This window comes from Camelus ferus, chromosome 20 (assembly GCF_009834535.1).
Source record: "Camelus ferus isolate YT-003-E chromosome 20, BCGSAC_Cfer_1.0, whole genome shotgun sequence".
In the NCBI taxonomy this organism is placed as follows: domain Eukaryota; kingdom Metazoa; phylum Chordata; class Mammalia; order Artiodactyla; family Camelidae; genus Camelus; species Camelus ferus.
In genome coordinates, this window is record NC_045715.1 from 19,479,526 (window position 1) to 19,497,841 (window position 18,316).

General features: G+C 34.8%; 2 protein-coding genes across 4 annotated transcripts in view; one reads left to right on the forward strand and one right to left on the reverse strand.

Annotated features, from left to right (window-relative positions):
• Positions 1-12,686, forward strand: part of LOC106730566 (olfactory receptor 10C1-like) — a 217,373-nt gene extending 204,687 nt beyond the window's left edge. Inside the window, exons 1-2 of one of the 3 annotated variants that reach the window (XM_032462626.1) lie at positions 4,608-4,945; positions 10,110-12,686. In XM_032462626.1, coding sequence (XP_032318517.1) covers positions 10,113-11,075 — 963 coding nt within the window. In that variant the 5' untranslated portion in view covers positions 4,608-4,945; positions 10,110-10,112 and the 3' untranslated portion in view covers positions 11,076-12,686. Of the gene's footprint in view, positions 1-4,607; positions 4,946-9,676; positions 9,886-10,109 lie in introns of those variants that run through there. The other 2 variants (XM_032462625.1, XM_032462624.1) reach the window with 2 other exon arrangements.
• Positions 12,687-16,903: 4,217 nt separating this feature from the next.
• Positions 16,904-18,105, reverse strand: LOC102515509 (olfactory receptor 2H1). The gene has a single exon (XM_014568316.2). It carries the CDS (start codon positions 18,036-18,038, stop codon positions 17,106-17,108), a length of 933 nt encoding a protein of 310 aa, XP_014423802.1. The 5' UTR covers positions 18,039-18,105; the 3' UTR covers positions 16,904-17,105.
• Positions 18,106-18,316: the final 211 nt, after the last annotated feature.

Sequence of the window (18,316 nt, forward strand, 5' to 3'; positions counted from 1 at the left end):
TATTCCAAGCAGCACTCAAATCCACTCTGTACAAAACACTTGTCTTCTGAAATCCTGAATTACTTTGTAATAGTGTGTCAATTTGCATAAGGACCTATTTCACTGAGCATGCCAAGTGCTCTAAATGAAAAGCAACCTCTTAATAGGATTAAGATATTTATCTTAAATATCTTTTGTATTGTGTTTAGCATGCAGGACATATTTTTTTTTTTAGCATACTCAAAACCAAAATTTATGTTTTGAATAAACTAATACCTTTACTCATTCTACTGAACCACATTTTCCCCTATTTCTCCTTTCCTAACTAGCAAAATTTGTGTATTTCAAAGCATATATTTAAACAGAAGGCAATATAACTACATATAATAATGTTAATTTAAAAACCAAGTATCTGTTTCAAGGGAGCTACATATTCCCTTACTGCACCAACTCCCCCCATTATTTAGTCAAGAAATTTTAATGTCTGTAGAAACAATATCAGAAGACCTGTTTTTAAAAATGTAATGTTCTGAAATATACTTCCCAGAAATTTTAGGGGGCATTTCTTAAGGTAAATATAATCTCCAAGCGTTTCTTCTGATACAATCAACATGCCTGCATATATTTAACTTACTCCTTAAACCAATTCTATTCATGCACTTGTTCTTAGGAAAACAGAAACCAAGAGCATCACAATTAACTGCATCCCACATTCTAAACTATATATATTTGAATATAAATGAAGTCTCTTCAATTCTATGCCATTCTTGAATGACTCAGAGACTAAAGGGAGGAAGAACACATACATACAAACATACATATACAAACATAACATATACAGACATATATGTATGTATCCAAAGTCGTGACTTTCTGATCAGAAAGAGTTCATATCTTTAATACCTTAACAAACTGTATAATTGGAAAATATTTAAGAGATCTAAGAGTGAGAAGGAAATTCTTCCAAATGTAGAGAAACCACCCTTTCTTGTTTTCTATCTCTGCATTGCCCCCTTCCTGAATGTACATTCTTCAAAATTAAGGGAGCAGTACAAATATAGTTGAATTCAAATTGAACTTCCTTCTAAAATAGTAAGAGTCAATTTAATATGGTGTTCAGAAGTAAAATCACTTCATAGAAGGTAGACCTGAAATCTAGGTGAATTATTGGACAGGGTAGTTTGAGGAAGAATGACATGAGCAATTGAAGAAAGCAATTATTATATTTTCTCTGTATAGATAATTTGTAGTATATGTGTAAGTAAGCAAGAGAAAATATGTGGTTCTCATTATCTCCTCACCTCTGAAAATTTTGTCCTTTACTCTTTGAATTAGTTTAATAAGCCAGGAAGATGATGCTTATGAATGAGCTTTCCAGAACTATGAGGTTCTGAATGTGGATCTCTAAATCCAAGACCAAGTTGGGGTGGTAGTGTTTATTTCTGGAGCCAGAACATATTAAAATTGTTACTATAGTAGGAATTGGTATCAAGTCCAGAATGGGACCTTAGGGACTCTCTATTCCTAACAGGCCAATTAACATAAGCACAATAGTGACCAAGAGCAAAGGTCTCTTAGGGAAGCTATACGGAAAGGACAAGTTCTGATCACACAGATCTTCAGTCTTGGAGACCTCAATTCACATGCTAAAGCAAAATCTCAGAAAAGTAAAAGTAAAGTTCTCACCCTCAGCACAGTACATGTATAGAGGCATGATTTCTATGCAGTTATGACCATCACTTTCATATTTAAATAATCACTATATAATAAGGGCCTAATTATCAAGACCTCAGAAGTTGAATAGACATACATATGTCACAAATTGAAGTGTCCCAACCTGTTTTCACATGTGGATTCTGTTTCAGGGAGACTACAACAGAATACTTCATAGTAACACATTTATATGTAATGCAGACATTACACATAAATATGGGAAATTGATGTGTGTGTGTGTGTATATATATATGATGGATTCAAAGTAAAGACAATAAAATATGTAGATAAAATTACGTTAATAATCCTTCTTGGATAGATTAATTTTAACTGGTTTTAGGCACAAAATAACCAAAATTATAAATTGTTTAAAAACTCAGGAAAGTATGAGAATTGGGAAATAATGAATAAAGACATTTCAGACATTCTAATATCTTCTCATAGTATGTAGAAAAATATGTTAAAGGTGCTGATTGCAATTTGAGAGTAACTCTTAGAAAATACAAATGTATATATATATACATATATATATAGAGAGAGAGAGAGTGTGTGTTCAAGTAAATCTCTGTCAAACATTAGCTTATTCAGGCTAAAGGAACAGAGACTTCAGTGACCATACATAACAAGGAATAAATTCTTTGCAAAAATGGTTTGAAAAAGAACAAATTAAAGGACTTCTACAAATTTCAACAGTAATAAAAACCCAACATATCCTGCAAAGAAGGAAAATCTGATTTCTAGAATTACCACATTATAATATGAAAATGTCCAATTTTCAACCAAAAATTACGAAGCATACAACAAGACAGGAAAATATGGCCCATTCAAAGGAAAAAAATAAATTGAAACTGTTCTTGAGGAAACTCTGACATCGGGTTTTTGAGACAAAAACTTTAAAGCAAATATGCCCACAGAGCTGAAGGAAAACATGGGCAAAGAACTAAAGAATATCAGAAAAACAATGTATAAACAGAATAGGAAGTCATCAAATTGGTGAAAAAGAAGTTTTCTTCTATCTTCCTCCCAAGAATAATGATTTTGAGAGTACTTTCATGGAATTCCAGGAATCTAGTGGCAAAATTCCAGTACATTGCTGGGTCAAAAAAAAAAAAAAAAATCCCAAGATTGGAGACATTGACAAGGGTAAAAAGAATAGTTTCACTTTACCTGTGTCACCCCTTCCCCAAGGCAGCACAGTTCAGTGCCAAGAGAGATTGTCTTGGCCTGTGATGTATCCCCACCCCTGGGGTGGGTTGGGGGAGAAGTGAGCGTGTGAGTGCCCACCTACCTGAGCAGGGTGGTTGGGATGCTACCCAAAAGACCCACTTCTTTCAGAATATTGAGGTGTGTAATGTGGCTAAGGGTTAGGGAACAGCTGGGAGAGCACCAGCTGAGGCTCTTGGAGGGCATCAGAGGGACAAGGATCCTATTAACCATGTCCATCATCAGGAAGCCTGCCCATGAGTCACTGAGGATGCCATGTCTGCAGATCCCTCAAACAGTCCATGGGTCCTCCTAATGCTCTGCATGCCTCACTCACACACTTCTCTACCCTGTAGCCAACTTCCTTTGCGTGCCCTGGAGAGCCCAAGGGTGAGCTGTTGCAGATGGCTGGAGGGTTTGTGCAGAAAGCCAGCCCAGTTCTATGGGTCTGGGAGAAAGCACACAAACTTGAGCATTCAGCACTGTCCTAAGGAAAGCCAACAGGAGACTGTTGGTATCCAGCCTGGCTTTGCAGGATAAAGAGAAGGCATACAAACTTAAGACTTCCTTCCCAAAAGGAGGCACTTGTCCTTATTGTGCGAGCTGCAGATGAGGGGTTCAGTCAGCCATTACACTGAGTTAGGGCAGCAGGATGGTTGGAGGAGGTCAAAACAAGGCATTCTCCTTCCCTTTAAGGAAACTTCCTGGATATACCAACCTCCTTCAATTTATATCTTTTGGCCAGAATTAATTGTAGGATACATCTAGCTGCAAGGGAAGCTGAGAAATATGTTCTTCAACTGAGTGCATTTGCCACACAAAACAAACTCAGTATTCTGTTACTAAGGAGGTGGAAAGTGCTACAGAAGGTAACTTTTGCCAAGTACTCATAAACCTAATAAAAATCCCCTTGGCTCTATATCTGATTCAGAGGATAATAATTGTAATAACTACATTTTAATCCTATCCAAGCAATCAGGTTCTAATTTGGGAGTACTAAAAGCAAAAAGTGTAAACCAGAATACCTAAGGTTGGGACAATTAGTTCTTTACGTGGAATTCTAAAGAGGACATTGTGAATAATTAATTTAATGGGGCTGCAATAAGGGAAATTTCCTATCCAAAAGACAACACCCTCTTCCCTATTATTTCTCCTTTGCCTTTATATCATATCTATAGTATTCAGTACCTTACCCACTTTTTAATATCACTTAAATAATTATTCAGTACCTTACAGTCTTTTTATGGTAGTAATATACTTTTGACTCTCAACTTTTTGTGATTACTTTTTATGGAAACAAGTAGGCACTTTGTCAAACTCGTGTAACTAGAAGATTATTATGACTCAATTTGAGTCTTTTATAATAATCAATAAATATTAACTGCATCAATATAACATGAAAATTACTTATGTAGTTTTCATAGTTATTTTGATGACTATTTTGTTTAATTCAGACAAAAAAATTTGAAATCTAAGTATTTTATATGAATAGTTTAGAATGGTCAAAGATTTGGTTGCAATAGTTTATTTCACTTGAATTCATATCATACTATATACACGTAGCAGATATCCTATAATATAGGTTGTTATTCATTATATTTAACTGTTGATTTATCTTTCATATTTGTTTTTGTATTGTCTTTTTTATTTACTTATTTTGCTTCCTAAATGTTAACATTTACCAACAAACAGACCTGTCCATGGCAATTCCTGAGAGATAGAATCAAATTTCTTCTTGATACTCTCTCGTGAGAAGAAAATATGTCTCTTGAGGGAGAGAGGTAAGATAAGGATTCAGAACAAGGAGAAGAATTCAAGTGTAACATATTCATATTTCTTATTTTTTCAGGACAGAGGAAAGCTCAAACACATCATGATGTAATCAGCACAACCCTACGTGCGCACGCTTGTGTGTGTGTGTGTGTGTGTGTGTGTCTGGTTGAGGGCATTGCTAGGAGGGATATGATGCTCTCTCCAGAGGCACACAATCTTCCTGAGATCAGACTTGGTCCTGACTACAACAAAAGCTTCTTAGTGCACCGTCTTAAAGGTGAGGATTGGGGAGATTTACATCCTCTTAATTTGGGGAGGTTATAAGGACAGGGTGCTGAGAAAACCAGGGAGTGGCACATCAGAAGCAAATACCATCTACTTTTTTCCCTCAAATATTAAAGGTATGTGATACAACCTATGTCTTAAGAAAAGAGGGTTGTAGAAGACAGCTGACTTAAGTGTGAAAATGGATAGCCAATACTCAAAGCAATTTTCAGTTCTGGCCATTATTTTTAATCAGTTATGTTCTCCTTCTCTGAAGAATATAAAAATTTACACAATGTGCCAGTATCCCTGTCATAAAATTGCTCTATGTTGTTCTAAATTAATTATTACATGGAAAATAGATATATCTTTTATTGTTGGGGAATGGAAATATCTAGATTATCCAGTACACTTTAATCCAATCAAATGATGAAATTGTTTCTGCTGGGTTGTGTTAAGGCATCACTCAGATAAACACTAGGTTCTCAATGAAATGACTATGGGTGGATTGTGGAAAGAAATGGGTAATCATCTCTACAATTTTTCATAACCAATTTAAAAAAATTGTATCTACTATTAAAGCATTTAAGAAATGACAATTTCATAATAATGAAGGCTAATATTAATTAAATTTTTTCTGTATGCCAGGCACTGTACTAAATGTTTCAGGTTAACTATCTAATAATGTATCACATAGTTTCCTTTGGCTAATAAGAAATAAGCATTTCATTGTGAAAACAGAGATTGATAATGAACTGAATCAGTTAAGGAACATTTCTAATTCTGTGGAGCTGACCAAAATGAATCACTTGTGCTGGATTATTTCCAAAGCAGAACTATATAGAATGCACTTGTCTTGGATCTTGGAGCTGGCTGTGGTGGCACATGAAGCCAAGCCAATAAGCTATTAAAATTATCTATTTCTTTCATACACCCAGCTATCACGGAAAGTCCATCTCAAGATTTAAACCTCCAGAATCTTGTTAACGTTCAATAGCCATTTAATCTTTTATTACATTGAATAGGAATCTATAAATACAATTTATCGTTGGGCATGAAACTCCTACATCTTTAGATTAATATCACAGTCACTACTTACTTGATGTATGACTCAATATAGGTTATTTTTATAGACTGGTAATAATAGAGAATATTGCATGCAGTGTCGTATGAGTTCATTAAAATGAGGCTTTAAAGGGCAAGAGGTTTTGATGCTGATAAAGTGCTTTTTAATTTCTTGTTTTTCGTTCATAGTTTGCCTCACATTTTTAACTCAAAACAATTCAGCAAGAAATATAGATAGGGCTTCATCATCCTTCCTTCACAAGGAAGTGATGGATCAAAAACTTTAACTCAAGAAAAGGTATCAGATGAGAGACAGAAGAATGTCCATGCCAAATTGTACTTCCTGGGATGCTCATTCTGCATTCTGCATTCTGCAAACTCCTGACACCTGCCTTGAGCATCTCCTTCTCTTTCTGTAGGCAATGATTCAAATAAAACATTCTTGGTATGTACATAAAGCTGATGTCTACTACATGGATCTCAGGGTTCCTGGACAAAGGTCAATAGAGAATAAATCCCCAAAGCAATAGGAAGTGTAATTTAAAAAGTCAGGAGAGTGTGTACTCTAGAGAGAGAGATCACACGTCTTCATGCGTTGATCAAAGAATAAAGCTTTCCTTTGCTTCTGAAAAAAAAATCAGATTTTACCTGGGTTTGTACTATTCCAAGTGACAGGAAGGGAGAAGAGAATTTGACTACATTTGTTTGTATCCTTAACTCCAGTGAGACCTGTACACTTATTTTTAGATGATTTAGTATTTATTTCTAGACAGCGTACCATTCTTCGTCAGTTTAAGTACTTAAAAGCACTCGTAGACTTTCACTACCTCTGATACCTTATTTCCTCAACTGTCTCTGAATTTTGTGAAGTCTTAAAATGTACTATTACATAATGACTTTTTTATTCATCTTGTGGGCCTAAAAATATCAAATGACTAACAGCATGCATTAGCCTTTGTGCTGTCAGTCCTCCCTGTATGCCACCCATCAGTAGGTTTCTTTCACTCCATAACACTCCCTGACTCCCACCCCAACACAGACAGTTGCATTTTCTGTCTAAGTCTAAGTAGGACAAAGGTATTTATGAAATGAAATCTTTGTGATGTCACTACTTAAGAGATAAGCATTCTCCTTTTCTGGTTGGGATTTCCCCTTCGGTCTTTCCATCAGTGTCACCGATGTAACTGCAGTTCCCCCCGAGTACAGGAAGGTAGAATAGGTAAGATACACATTTGTGTATTTAACTGACAAAAGGGATGACAACTTTTCCACACACACAGTTTCCTATGCAACTGTATACACTATTATTGAGATGTCAGGACATTTTTTAAAATCTTTGGGTTTAAAAAAAAAAGACCAGTAAACTATTGTCTCTGTTTTCTTTGCCTCAGCCTTAATGGAATTGCATTGCCACATGGGAAATATAGGCATTAAATTATATTAATTAATTAAATTATAATAGAAGGAAAATATAAATACTTTAATATAAGTATAAATACATGATAATAGACTACTGGATGTTTGAGCAAATTTTTCAATAGTCATACGCATTGAGGTTCCCTGTAATCATGCAGTTGTTATTTCATATTTAATAGAATTTTGAATCAGTCCACTTGTTTTCACTCTCAACTTTCAGAAATTTTTGCATAGGTCAGTGGATACCCAATTTAGTAGATTAAAATAATCCATTATACACAACTATTTTCCCCAGGACATTAGAAGTGGCATTTTTATGTTTGTATGTCTATATGTACATATGTGTGTATTCTTTTTGTTTTTTCTCTTTCCATCATAACAAATGAATAGAAAAACATGAAATGATGATGAGTATAAGGAGAACTGATTAGGGATAGTGATATAAAATTCCACAAGAGAGAGTATATATGGAGGTAAATTTAATGTAACCATATGCATGTACACAGGCACTGCTATAGCTCATACTTACTGAGCTCTGAATCACTTTTCTAAGGGTTTTGTCAGAATTAACTCCCTTAATCTTCATAGCAACCCCATTAGGGAGGTACTACTATCACTTTCTTTTATAAATAGGAAAATTGAGAAACAGATATTTAAGAAAATTTTAGCTTTGACCCAGAGTTAGACAATTGTACTAGGATTTGAACCCAGATAGAACATCTCTAGAATACTCATTAGTATGCTATTCAGTATGGATTTGAATGTGTGTGCTTCTGTCTGTGAGTGTACAGATGTACGTGTACATGCAAAACTACATTTTTATACATATGCTTTTGTGAATGCACTTAGTATGTTTGTCTGTTCACAAAAACTTTGAACCTCAAACAGCATACTTTTGTTTTATATATACGGGCACCAAACGTTAATGTTGAATAGACAATGATGTGTTACGAACAAATGTAGTATAAACATGATCTCAGGTGATGCTAATGAATAGAGTCCAGAGGAAGTAAAACCTCCTCATTCTTCTGCCCTTTTCATAGCAAACATTGTTAAGGAATTGTCACTGATGACAAAGAATATTTTGTCAGGCATTGATAGTAATTATCAAATTGACAGAAAATAATTGTCACATTTGAGACATTTGAGGGAGGTCAGATCTATCCTGATTAATCTCAGAAAATAGAATATGCACCAAAGGGCAGAATATCGAGGCAGTCAGGGTAAAGCTTAGCATTCAAACTTTTTCATTACATAAGAGCTTATTCATTGTTAGGGGTGATGGTTATAATGGCATAAATAAAATTCTGCACTCAATGTCTGTGTCTGAGGCTATACTTAGGAAGAAATGAACAATTAACTGTCCTTGAAGTAGTGTAAGTGCTCTCATAGCCGTTATAGAGTGGTGGGAACACACAGTGGAGGGGGCATGTAACTGACTAGGATGGGGACAGGGAGAGCGGGAGATGGGAAGAAGTTTCCAGAGAGGAGATGAGGCTATGCTGGAACTTGAACATAGTCTGCTCAGTTAGATAGAGAGGCAAATGTCAAGCTCCTGGGGGAAATGAGCACCAGAAAAAAAAAAGAAAGAAAGAAGGAAAATATGCAAGACACATACTAGAAGATGCAAGTACTTGGCTATGACTATAATATGAGGTCCATTTGGATAAGGGGTGAGATAAAGTTTCTATCGACAGTTGGTGACCCAATCCATAGATTTTCATGAATTATATTAGGAAATTTGATATTGTACAACACAAGGAATATAGCCAATATTTTGCAATAACTATAAATAGAAAGTAACTTTAAAATTGTATAAATTTTTTTTAATAAGAGAAAACAGAAAAAGAAATTTGAATTTTAACTTGAGACAATGGTAATTTTCATTTAGCAAGGGTCTCTCTGATGGAGATAGGATGGCTGATGAGAAATATTAAAAATTAAGAAATTTGTTGCAATCATGGGATTATCTCAGCAGTACTGTATATATTTATGAGATATACATATGGCTGTGATACAGTCTTCACAGGGCTGTCCCTTCTTGTCCTTCACATCTCAGCTCATGCTTCTTATTGTCAAGAACCCTCAGTGAGCATCCAATCTAACTGGTCAGTCACCAGGGCATACCCTGGTTTTAATTCTCTTCATTTCAGCAATTATTTATTTATTGATGGTCATTTAATTTTTGCTTTCCTTCCCTAAATAAGTTCCATTTGGGAAGAAGTGTGCTGTTGTTTTTTTCTTTTCATTGTTGAGTCTAGGACCTACAACAGTAACTGCTAAATACTCTGGAAATGCCCTGTGCTCAATAAATACCTGCTGAGTGAATGAGTAAAGAAAGCAAGTCACTGCAATGGAAGTAGAAGAAATGGACAGATGAGAGAGAGGACCTTTATGTGGTAGCATTTGACAACTAATTAAAGAAAAAGAAGAGAGAATTGAGCTGAATTTTTTTTTTCCATTTTATGCTTGGTAAGTGGGTATACTTTGAAAAAATCAACTGGGATAGTGAACACAGAATAGGATTTGATTTGAAAAGATATGGGGATGAGTATAATTTCCAAACTTTTTGAATTTTAGAATTGCAGGTAAGAAATTTATCTCTATGACTTGCTAGAGCTCATTAAGAGTAATATAAAGATTTATATTTATATCTGAGAGCATCTTTTTGATAACTTCACCTTTCTTATTTTCAGGTCATGAACCTCAATTGTTCCCTGTGGCAGGACAACAGCATGTCTGTGAAACGCTTTGCATTTGCCAGATTCTCTGAGGTCACTGAACAGTGTTTCCTTTTATTTACCCTCATCCTACTCATGTTCTTAGCATCACTGACAGGCAATGCTCTCATAGCCCTTGCCATCTGGACCAATCCGGTCCTCCATACCCCCATGTACTTCTTCCTGGCCAACTTGTCTCTCTTGGAGATTGGCTACACTTGCTCTGTCGTACCCAAGATGCTGCAGAGCCTTGTGAGTGAGGCCCGAGGAATCTCTCGGGAGGGTTGTGCTACACAGATGTTCTTCTTTACATTATTTGCTATCAGTGAGTGCTGTCTTTTGGCAGCCATGGCTTTTGACCGCTATATGGCCATATGCTCCCCACTTCACTATGCAACACGTATGAGTCGTGGACTGTGTGTCTGTTTGGCGGTGGTTTCTTGGGGAGTGGGATGCATGGTAGGCTTGGGCCAGACCAACTACATTTTCTCCTTGGATTTCTGTGGCCCCTGTGAAATCAACCACTTCTTCTGTGACCTCCCCCCTATCCTGGCACTTGCTTGTGGGGACACATCCCACAATGAGGCTGCGGTCTTTGTCGTGGCCATCCTTTGCATTTCCAGCCCATTTTTATTAATCATTGCTTCTTATGGCAGAATTCTAGCTGCCGTGCTGATCATGCCCTCCCCTGAAGGCCGCCGAAAAGCTCTTTCCACCTGTTCTTCCCACCTACTTGTAGTAACACTCTTCTATGGCTCAGGATCTGTCACCTACTTGAGGCCCAAGGCTAGCCATTCACCAAGAATGGATAAACTCCTAGCCCTCTTCTATACAGTGGTGACATCCATGCTCAACCCTGTCATCTACAGTTTACGGAACAAGGAGGTCAAGACAGCTCTTCGGAGAACTCTGGACAAGAAGAATGTTTTGACTCGTGGGTAGATTTCAGAGGACCAGACAAATCTGCTCTTTGCAAAAGATGCACACACAACCTAAGAGTAAACGAAGAAAGAAACAAGAAACTGGTCAACCTGTTTTTGTAAGGACCTTTAATAACAGTGCTTGTTATTTTGAAGACACCTCTTACTCATAGCTAAAACTCTGATTGCCAAATTCTGGAAGGAAGTTGATTACCAAAGAATTTTAATAGGTGAGTCCAGCATTAGACAGGTTTTCCAAAATATTTCAGTTTAAGCTAAAGTTTAGGCATAGAGAATAAATTGCTGGACTATAGCTCAGAAACCTGGCAAATTCCCATTCTATACTCCGAGGCATTTTGTAGCCCCTGAGGGGCCCATCTGATTTCTGCATTCGTCACTAGGGGTAGTGTTCCCACATATGTCTGTCCCATGTGACTCTTAATTCCTAATAACACCATTTTGCATATTATTTCCTTCAATAAAAAAATGTTTTAAAATTCTTCAACCTTAATTATTGGTACATGACATAGAGTTAAATAATTCTTTTTGTGAGTTGTGTGTACTATAATAACATGTAAATATCCAAAAAAAAAAGCAAACTCTCATGTGTCAGAAGTATTTGTTGCAGAATATTTTTTTAATTGGTAAAATTTTTTGAGTCCCCATGGTGAAAGATTGTTTTAAAAAGAAAGAGAAATCATATTTAAATTCAAAGGTAGAAGAAGAAAACTGAGCTATAAATAATATGATTTAAAAGATTTGTATGTAATTTACAAAATTTACATATGTGCAGATGAATCCTGACTTGATTTGGAAATCATCCAAATACTTGCTCTTAAGGGAAATGAACATGGTTACAACACAGTCTAGTAGCTCTAGGCATCTATAAAGACATTGCCTTGGTTCTGAACATCTAGTTCTCATGGATGTGCTGTGATCTATGAGGGATTAATAACTTTTATAATAGTGATAATATGACAAGGAGTGAAGAACTGTGACTGCTACTATGACAGCTTACAGTATAGGATGAATAAATTCTGGGGATCTAATGTATAGCATGGTGACTATAGTTAATGATATTGTATTGTATACTTGAAATTTGCTAAGATAGTAGATTTTAAGTGTTCTTACCACACACATACAAAAAAGGTAACTATGGGAGGTGATGGATATGTTAAATAATAATTGTGGTAATCATTTCACAATGTATACACATATCAAATTATCACATTATACGCCTTAACTATGTAGTTTTACTTGTCAATTATACTGTAATAAAGTTGGAAAAGAAAAAAGGAAAGTGCTTATTCTAATATCAGGGAATTGTAGTGATGTTCACTAATGACCAAGATGTGTGTTTTGCCAGCAATCCCTATTTTACCAAAAACTGTCCAGTTCATTCATTTAAATATAATATATTGTGTTTTTTATTTACCTGCATGTATAGTAATTAACAATGGAAATAATCTGAATGTACAAAAATAACTGGTTGACAATTATGCTACAGGAATAGGCAGGAATTATATTTAGGCATTAGAGATAATTATTTATGTTTATTAATCTAGAAAAAAACAAATGATTCATTAAGTATTAAAGCAAATCAAAACCAATTTGCATAACATCATCATTATTGTTTAGTTTTTAGTTTGAAAAGAACAAAATGAAATATTAACATTAGTTTCTTAGAATATTCACATTATTGGTGATTTTTTCTTACTGCTGTTTCTAAGTTTTCTTCAAAAAACACGTAGTTTACATATAATACAAATGTCCAAATATTTAATCGCAGACTTTTTTCTTAAAACAAATATAATACATACTTTTCAGAGATTTATAAAATACATGAAAGTGTAAAAGTTAAATTTAATCCATTTATACTCCTTCAATCTAGCAATAATCAATATAAATATTTAATTTATTTTATTTTAGCCTTTTTCTTCCTGCTAACCACATACTCATGCAAATCACTTCTCATGATTGATTATGTTATAAAAAATATACTGTTTTGAAGTCAGTTGAATATGTAAAAATGCCAGTAATGCATCTTTAAGAACATTTAATGTTTAATTTTTTAAATACCTATCTTGTTGTTCATTAACTTACCCTCAATATTTTCTGTACTAAATATTCCTGAATATTGATAATAGTTAGAAATTCCTTACTAGCTTTGATCCTCAAACTCTGTCTTTGGTGTACATTTTCCTCAGTGCCAACTATAACACCACCACCAACATTAATGGTAACTACCATTTACTGATTCTGAATTTAGAAAAGGAACAGCTCAGGCTCATTAAATGTTTGTCTAATTTTACGTTCAAAACCACCCCTGTACCATTATTGCCCTGATTCTACACATGTGGAAACCAAGGGACAGAAAATGAGAGCAGCTCGTCTCCAGAAGTAAAACATGGTCCAGTATTTACTCCAGGCAATCTGGTTCCGGAAGCCAAGATGTGAGGCTCTACGCCATGATTTCTAGATGGACTTATTTCATTAATTCTGATTCCCTGCATTCCTTGTCCCTGAGATAAGTAAGAATGAAGTAGACCAAATGGCTCCAGAGGCTGTCTCTGCAAGGAAGTTATAGCACTGGTGTTTAGGTTTCTTTCGAACTTGTGAGATTTTTTTGGCTGATTTTATTTTCTTTTTTGAAGCTCCTCCTTTGGTTTTAATCAGTGTATGTGATGGAATCAGTAACTTTTGATTTACATTTTGAAATATCTTAAGGAAAACCTAAATAATACCTAAAGTGACTACTACCTTCAAACACGTAGATCATATTTTCTGCTTATATAAAAATCCAGTCACCAGCATGTTCTGTTTTAAAGCAAAATTCTCAAACAAATGGATTTTTAGAATGTGCTAAGGTTTGATTCAGTAATCAATGAACTAGCAGAGGATAAGACATGTTGTCCAGGGCATAAAAAATAGGAGATATAGACAGAGAGAGAGCATTTCCAAAAGGAATTTATTAACTTTATAACTCTTAAGAGTTATTTTCTATACTAAGTTATTAAATCATAGCATATTATTAGCTTTTATAGGTTAATGTCTCTCCTTACAGAACTGTAAACCAGGGGTCAGTTTGCAAATAATAAGCAGTGGACCATATCTGATCTGCTACCTGCTTGTGTAAACAAGGTTTTGTTGGAGGAATACAACCAAGCTACTCATTTACATATTTTCTAGGGGCTGTTTTGTGCTCTAACTGCAGTTAGTGGTTGCTGCAGAGATCTTATGGACTACAAAGCCTAGATTAAGTATCTAACCCTTTGCAGAAAATGTTTGCTGATCCCTGTTACAGATTAAAAGACACTTAAAAAGCATACCAACAAAATGCAAGGTTTAGAACTTTTTTGAGTCTTGATTTGGACAAATCAAAGTTAAGAAATCAATTTTAAGACAGGAAGATGAACATGGGCAGAGAAATTAAAATGGGGAAATATTGTTAATTTTAATTCTAAACCATTTTGTAATGATGTGATATGTTTGTAATGATGTGATGCCTGGGATTTAAAAGTTACAGCAAAAAATTGTGGGAGGAATAGATGAAAGAAAATTGGCATGATATAGAAAATTATTAAAGCTTGTTGTTATTTATGTACATGGGTTTTTTTATATTATTCTAATCTCCATTTTCTATGTGTGAAATTTTTACATATTAAGAAGAATAATGGTTTGTCCACTATGTTACTGATTTCTATCCTGGTTTCATTTCTTTTTTCAGATAAAGTGCTCTTAGGCTTTGAAACTTTTGAAATGTATTCATATTTACTTTATTACTCCATCTATGATCAACATTTTGTAAATGTTCTGTGTGTGTCTTAAAAATCTTTTGTTAGCTTCAATGTTCTCATTATATTTATTAGGTAATTTTATTGTTTTATTCACATTTTCTATATCCTTACTCATTTATGTTTGTATGTCTTTTCTACCAGTTACTCGTCCAGTTCTGGCTGTGGATTTGTCTATTTCCTTTTTTAATTTGTTAGGTTTTGCTTTACATTTTGAAGTTATGTTATAGGATGCATATAAATTTAGGATGATTATAAGTTTCAAGATGACTAAATATTTTTAACATAATGAAACATCACTCCTTATTTCTAATAATAGACCTCCCTTAAAGTCTACTTTTTCTCATACTAGAATGACCATGCCAGCTTTCTTTTGCTAGTGCTCACATGGTATGTCTTTTCTTTGTTCTTTTTTTTTTTTTTTACATTTTTTATTGAGTTATAGTCATTTTACACTCAGCGATTTTTCTGATCTCTCCCACCAATGGAGGAAGCTTCCAAGGGATATGAGCTATGAGACGGAACATTTCTCTTTGATACATCTCTTGTCAGCACAGAATAGCTCTCAGTCTCTTTTGATCAATCCTTTAGCTCTATGCCTGGAATCTAAGTAAATATGCAAACACAATTTTAAGTACTGTCATTAAATCTGAATATTTAAGTTTGACAAAATGAACAGATTTCTTTACAAATAAAAATGTCTGTCATTTATATAGTATTTACTTTTCCAGCTATTATAATTCAATAGAATTTATAAAATTGTCTTTCTTCATATTGAATATTAACTTTTGATCTGTTCTAATAACATACTTAAAAATCTTGGTAATATTTTCAATGTGAAAGTATTGACCTTGTTTTCCATATTGTCACGGTAGTTATTTATTTACAAAATAGTATCAGGATCCTTATTGGCTTTAATTCTAGAGCCTGTTTAGATATACTTGCAACATATTATTGTTTTATAAATGTGGTTTTGTAAAAACATAATGCTTTTAATAGAGATTAGTCCTAAGAAATTATTTTAATTTAACAGAAAAATAACCATAGCTGAATATAGTAGGAAGTTGAATGAAATTGTAAAAAAAACCAACCATATTAGAGAAGAAAAAATGATCAAGTCAGACGGCATTGTTTATGTAAACTTTGTATTTCTCTGTTCATAAGATAAAATTTGATTGACGTTAATAATTATAGCTGCAGATATACTCAAATTAAATTTTTTCATTAATGGATTAGGACAGCCAAATGCCTAAGCAGTGATAAGATTACTGAAATCATTTAGAACCTTATAATTTCAAATAGGCAATAAATTTTTAAAAACTAATAAAAATGATATTCTTATGCCCACACTAAGATAAAAAATGAATATTTTCCATATATTCTTTACACTTTTAACATCATCTTTTTTTTAAACTAAGATAACTATATAAGCAGATGCAAAGTAAAGAATAGAGAAAAGAGGGATGGAAAGGGACAGACTGGGATTTCAAAATGTAGAATAGATAAACTAGATTATACTGTATAGCACAGGGAAATATATACAAGATCTTGTGGTAGCTCACAGGGAAAAAAGTGTGACAATGAATGTACGTGTGTTCATGTATAACTGAAAAATTGTGCTCTACACTGGAATTTGACACAACATTGTAAAATGACTATAACTCCGAGATGCCTCTACTGAATGAACAAGGACCAGCTATTTCCCAAATAAGAAAAAACTCTTAGATAATTGTGGGTTTTCCAGTGGGCCTTTACCCTTTGATGTAAACTGTAGAGATACCTACTGTCTGCAGTACTATTGAGTGTGAGACCTGGAGAGCACTAGGAAGATGAACCCCAACTTCTGCAGCTCTGATCCGAGCCATCCTCCATGAGGCAGAAGAAGATTTACTTCTGTGATGAGAAACTAGATTTGTCATAACTGTATCAGTCCAGTCATTAGTTAATCACTAGAGCAGTAACTCTAGGCTTTAGGAAAGTATAATACATATACATATGCACATACCTTATATATTTATCTATTCACTCATAGAAATTTTACAAACTAGCCAAAAAAAAAAAAAAGACAACATTCCTGGAAAGGAGGATGAGAAGGATTTAGAGTAGGTAACTTAAGGATGTCGTTGAAAAAAGTATTACACACCTATTTTATTTAAGAGAGTTGTGATCCTTATCAATGAAAAAAGAAACTATAATTAGATGATGTCAAAAGTCCCTAATATCTGAGGGACTGTATGAGTATATTTCACGTTTCCTCCCTAACTTGAGTCTCTTCCCAGCAACCTTCTTAGAGCCCACTTAAACTCTTTGTTCCTCAAGGTGTAGATCAAAGGATTAAGGGAGGGTGTCACTACAGTATAGAAAAGGGTGATGAAATTACTGTGATTCTGTGTGTACTTGCTCTTGGGTTGGATGTAGACAGATATTACAGTCCCAAAGAACAAAACCACAACAATTAGGTGAGACCCACAAGTCCCAAATGCTTTCCTCCTGCCTTCCGCAGATTTTATCCTCAGCACACTCCTAACAATGCAGCCATAGGAGACCAGAATAAGCCCCAGAGGTATAACCACATAGAGGACACTAGCTATGGCGAGTTCACTTTCCAGAAAGGTTGTGTTTGCACAGGCAATTTTAATCAGGGCAGGCTCCTCACACATAAAATCATCCACCTTGTGGTGGCTGCAGAGAGGCAACTGAAAAACGAGGATGGTCTGAATTGTAGACTCCACAAAACCACCAATCCAGGCCAGAGCTGCTAGTTGCTGGAGAAGCTTTGGGTGCATGATAACACCATAGTGGAGGGGTCGACAGACAGCATTGAAGCGGTCATAGGCCATAACAGTCAGCAGGACACACTCTGTGGAGCCCAGCCCCAAAGCAACGTAGAGCTGGATCACACAACCAGTGTAGCTAATGGTCTTCTCAGGCCCTTTGAAATTCCAAAGCATTTGTGGGACAATACTGGTAGTGAAACAGAGGTCCAGGAAGGAGAGATTAGAGAGAAAGAAATACATGGGTGTGTGGAGTTTGGGGTTCAAGTATGAGACCAGTATGATTGCTGTGTTCCCCATCAGTGTCAGAATGTATATGATGGAGATGACCAGAAGGAGAACCATCTCCAGCTGGGGCTGGTCAGAAAAGCCCAGTAAGATAAAACCTGCTGGAGTGCTAAAATTTGTCCCTTTCATTGCTTAACTGTGAGTCACTTTTCTTGGTCATTCCAGTTTTCTTCCTGTGGGAAGAAAATTAGATGTAACCAATGGAAAAATAATAAACTGAGTAAAATTAACATTTGTACACTTGAGTTTTTTATATATAGAGAGAAAAGACAAAATAAAATGTAAAATAAAAAGTATGATAGATTGACTTGTTATACAGAAAGAGAGACAAATACAGTCATGAAAACACCAAATGCATTGAAAGGAAATACATAAGCATAGATTAGACATTAGATCATATACCAAAT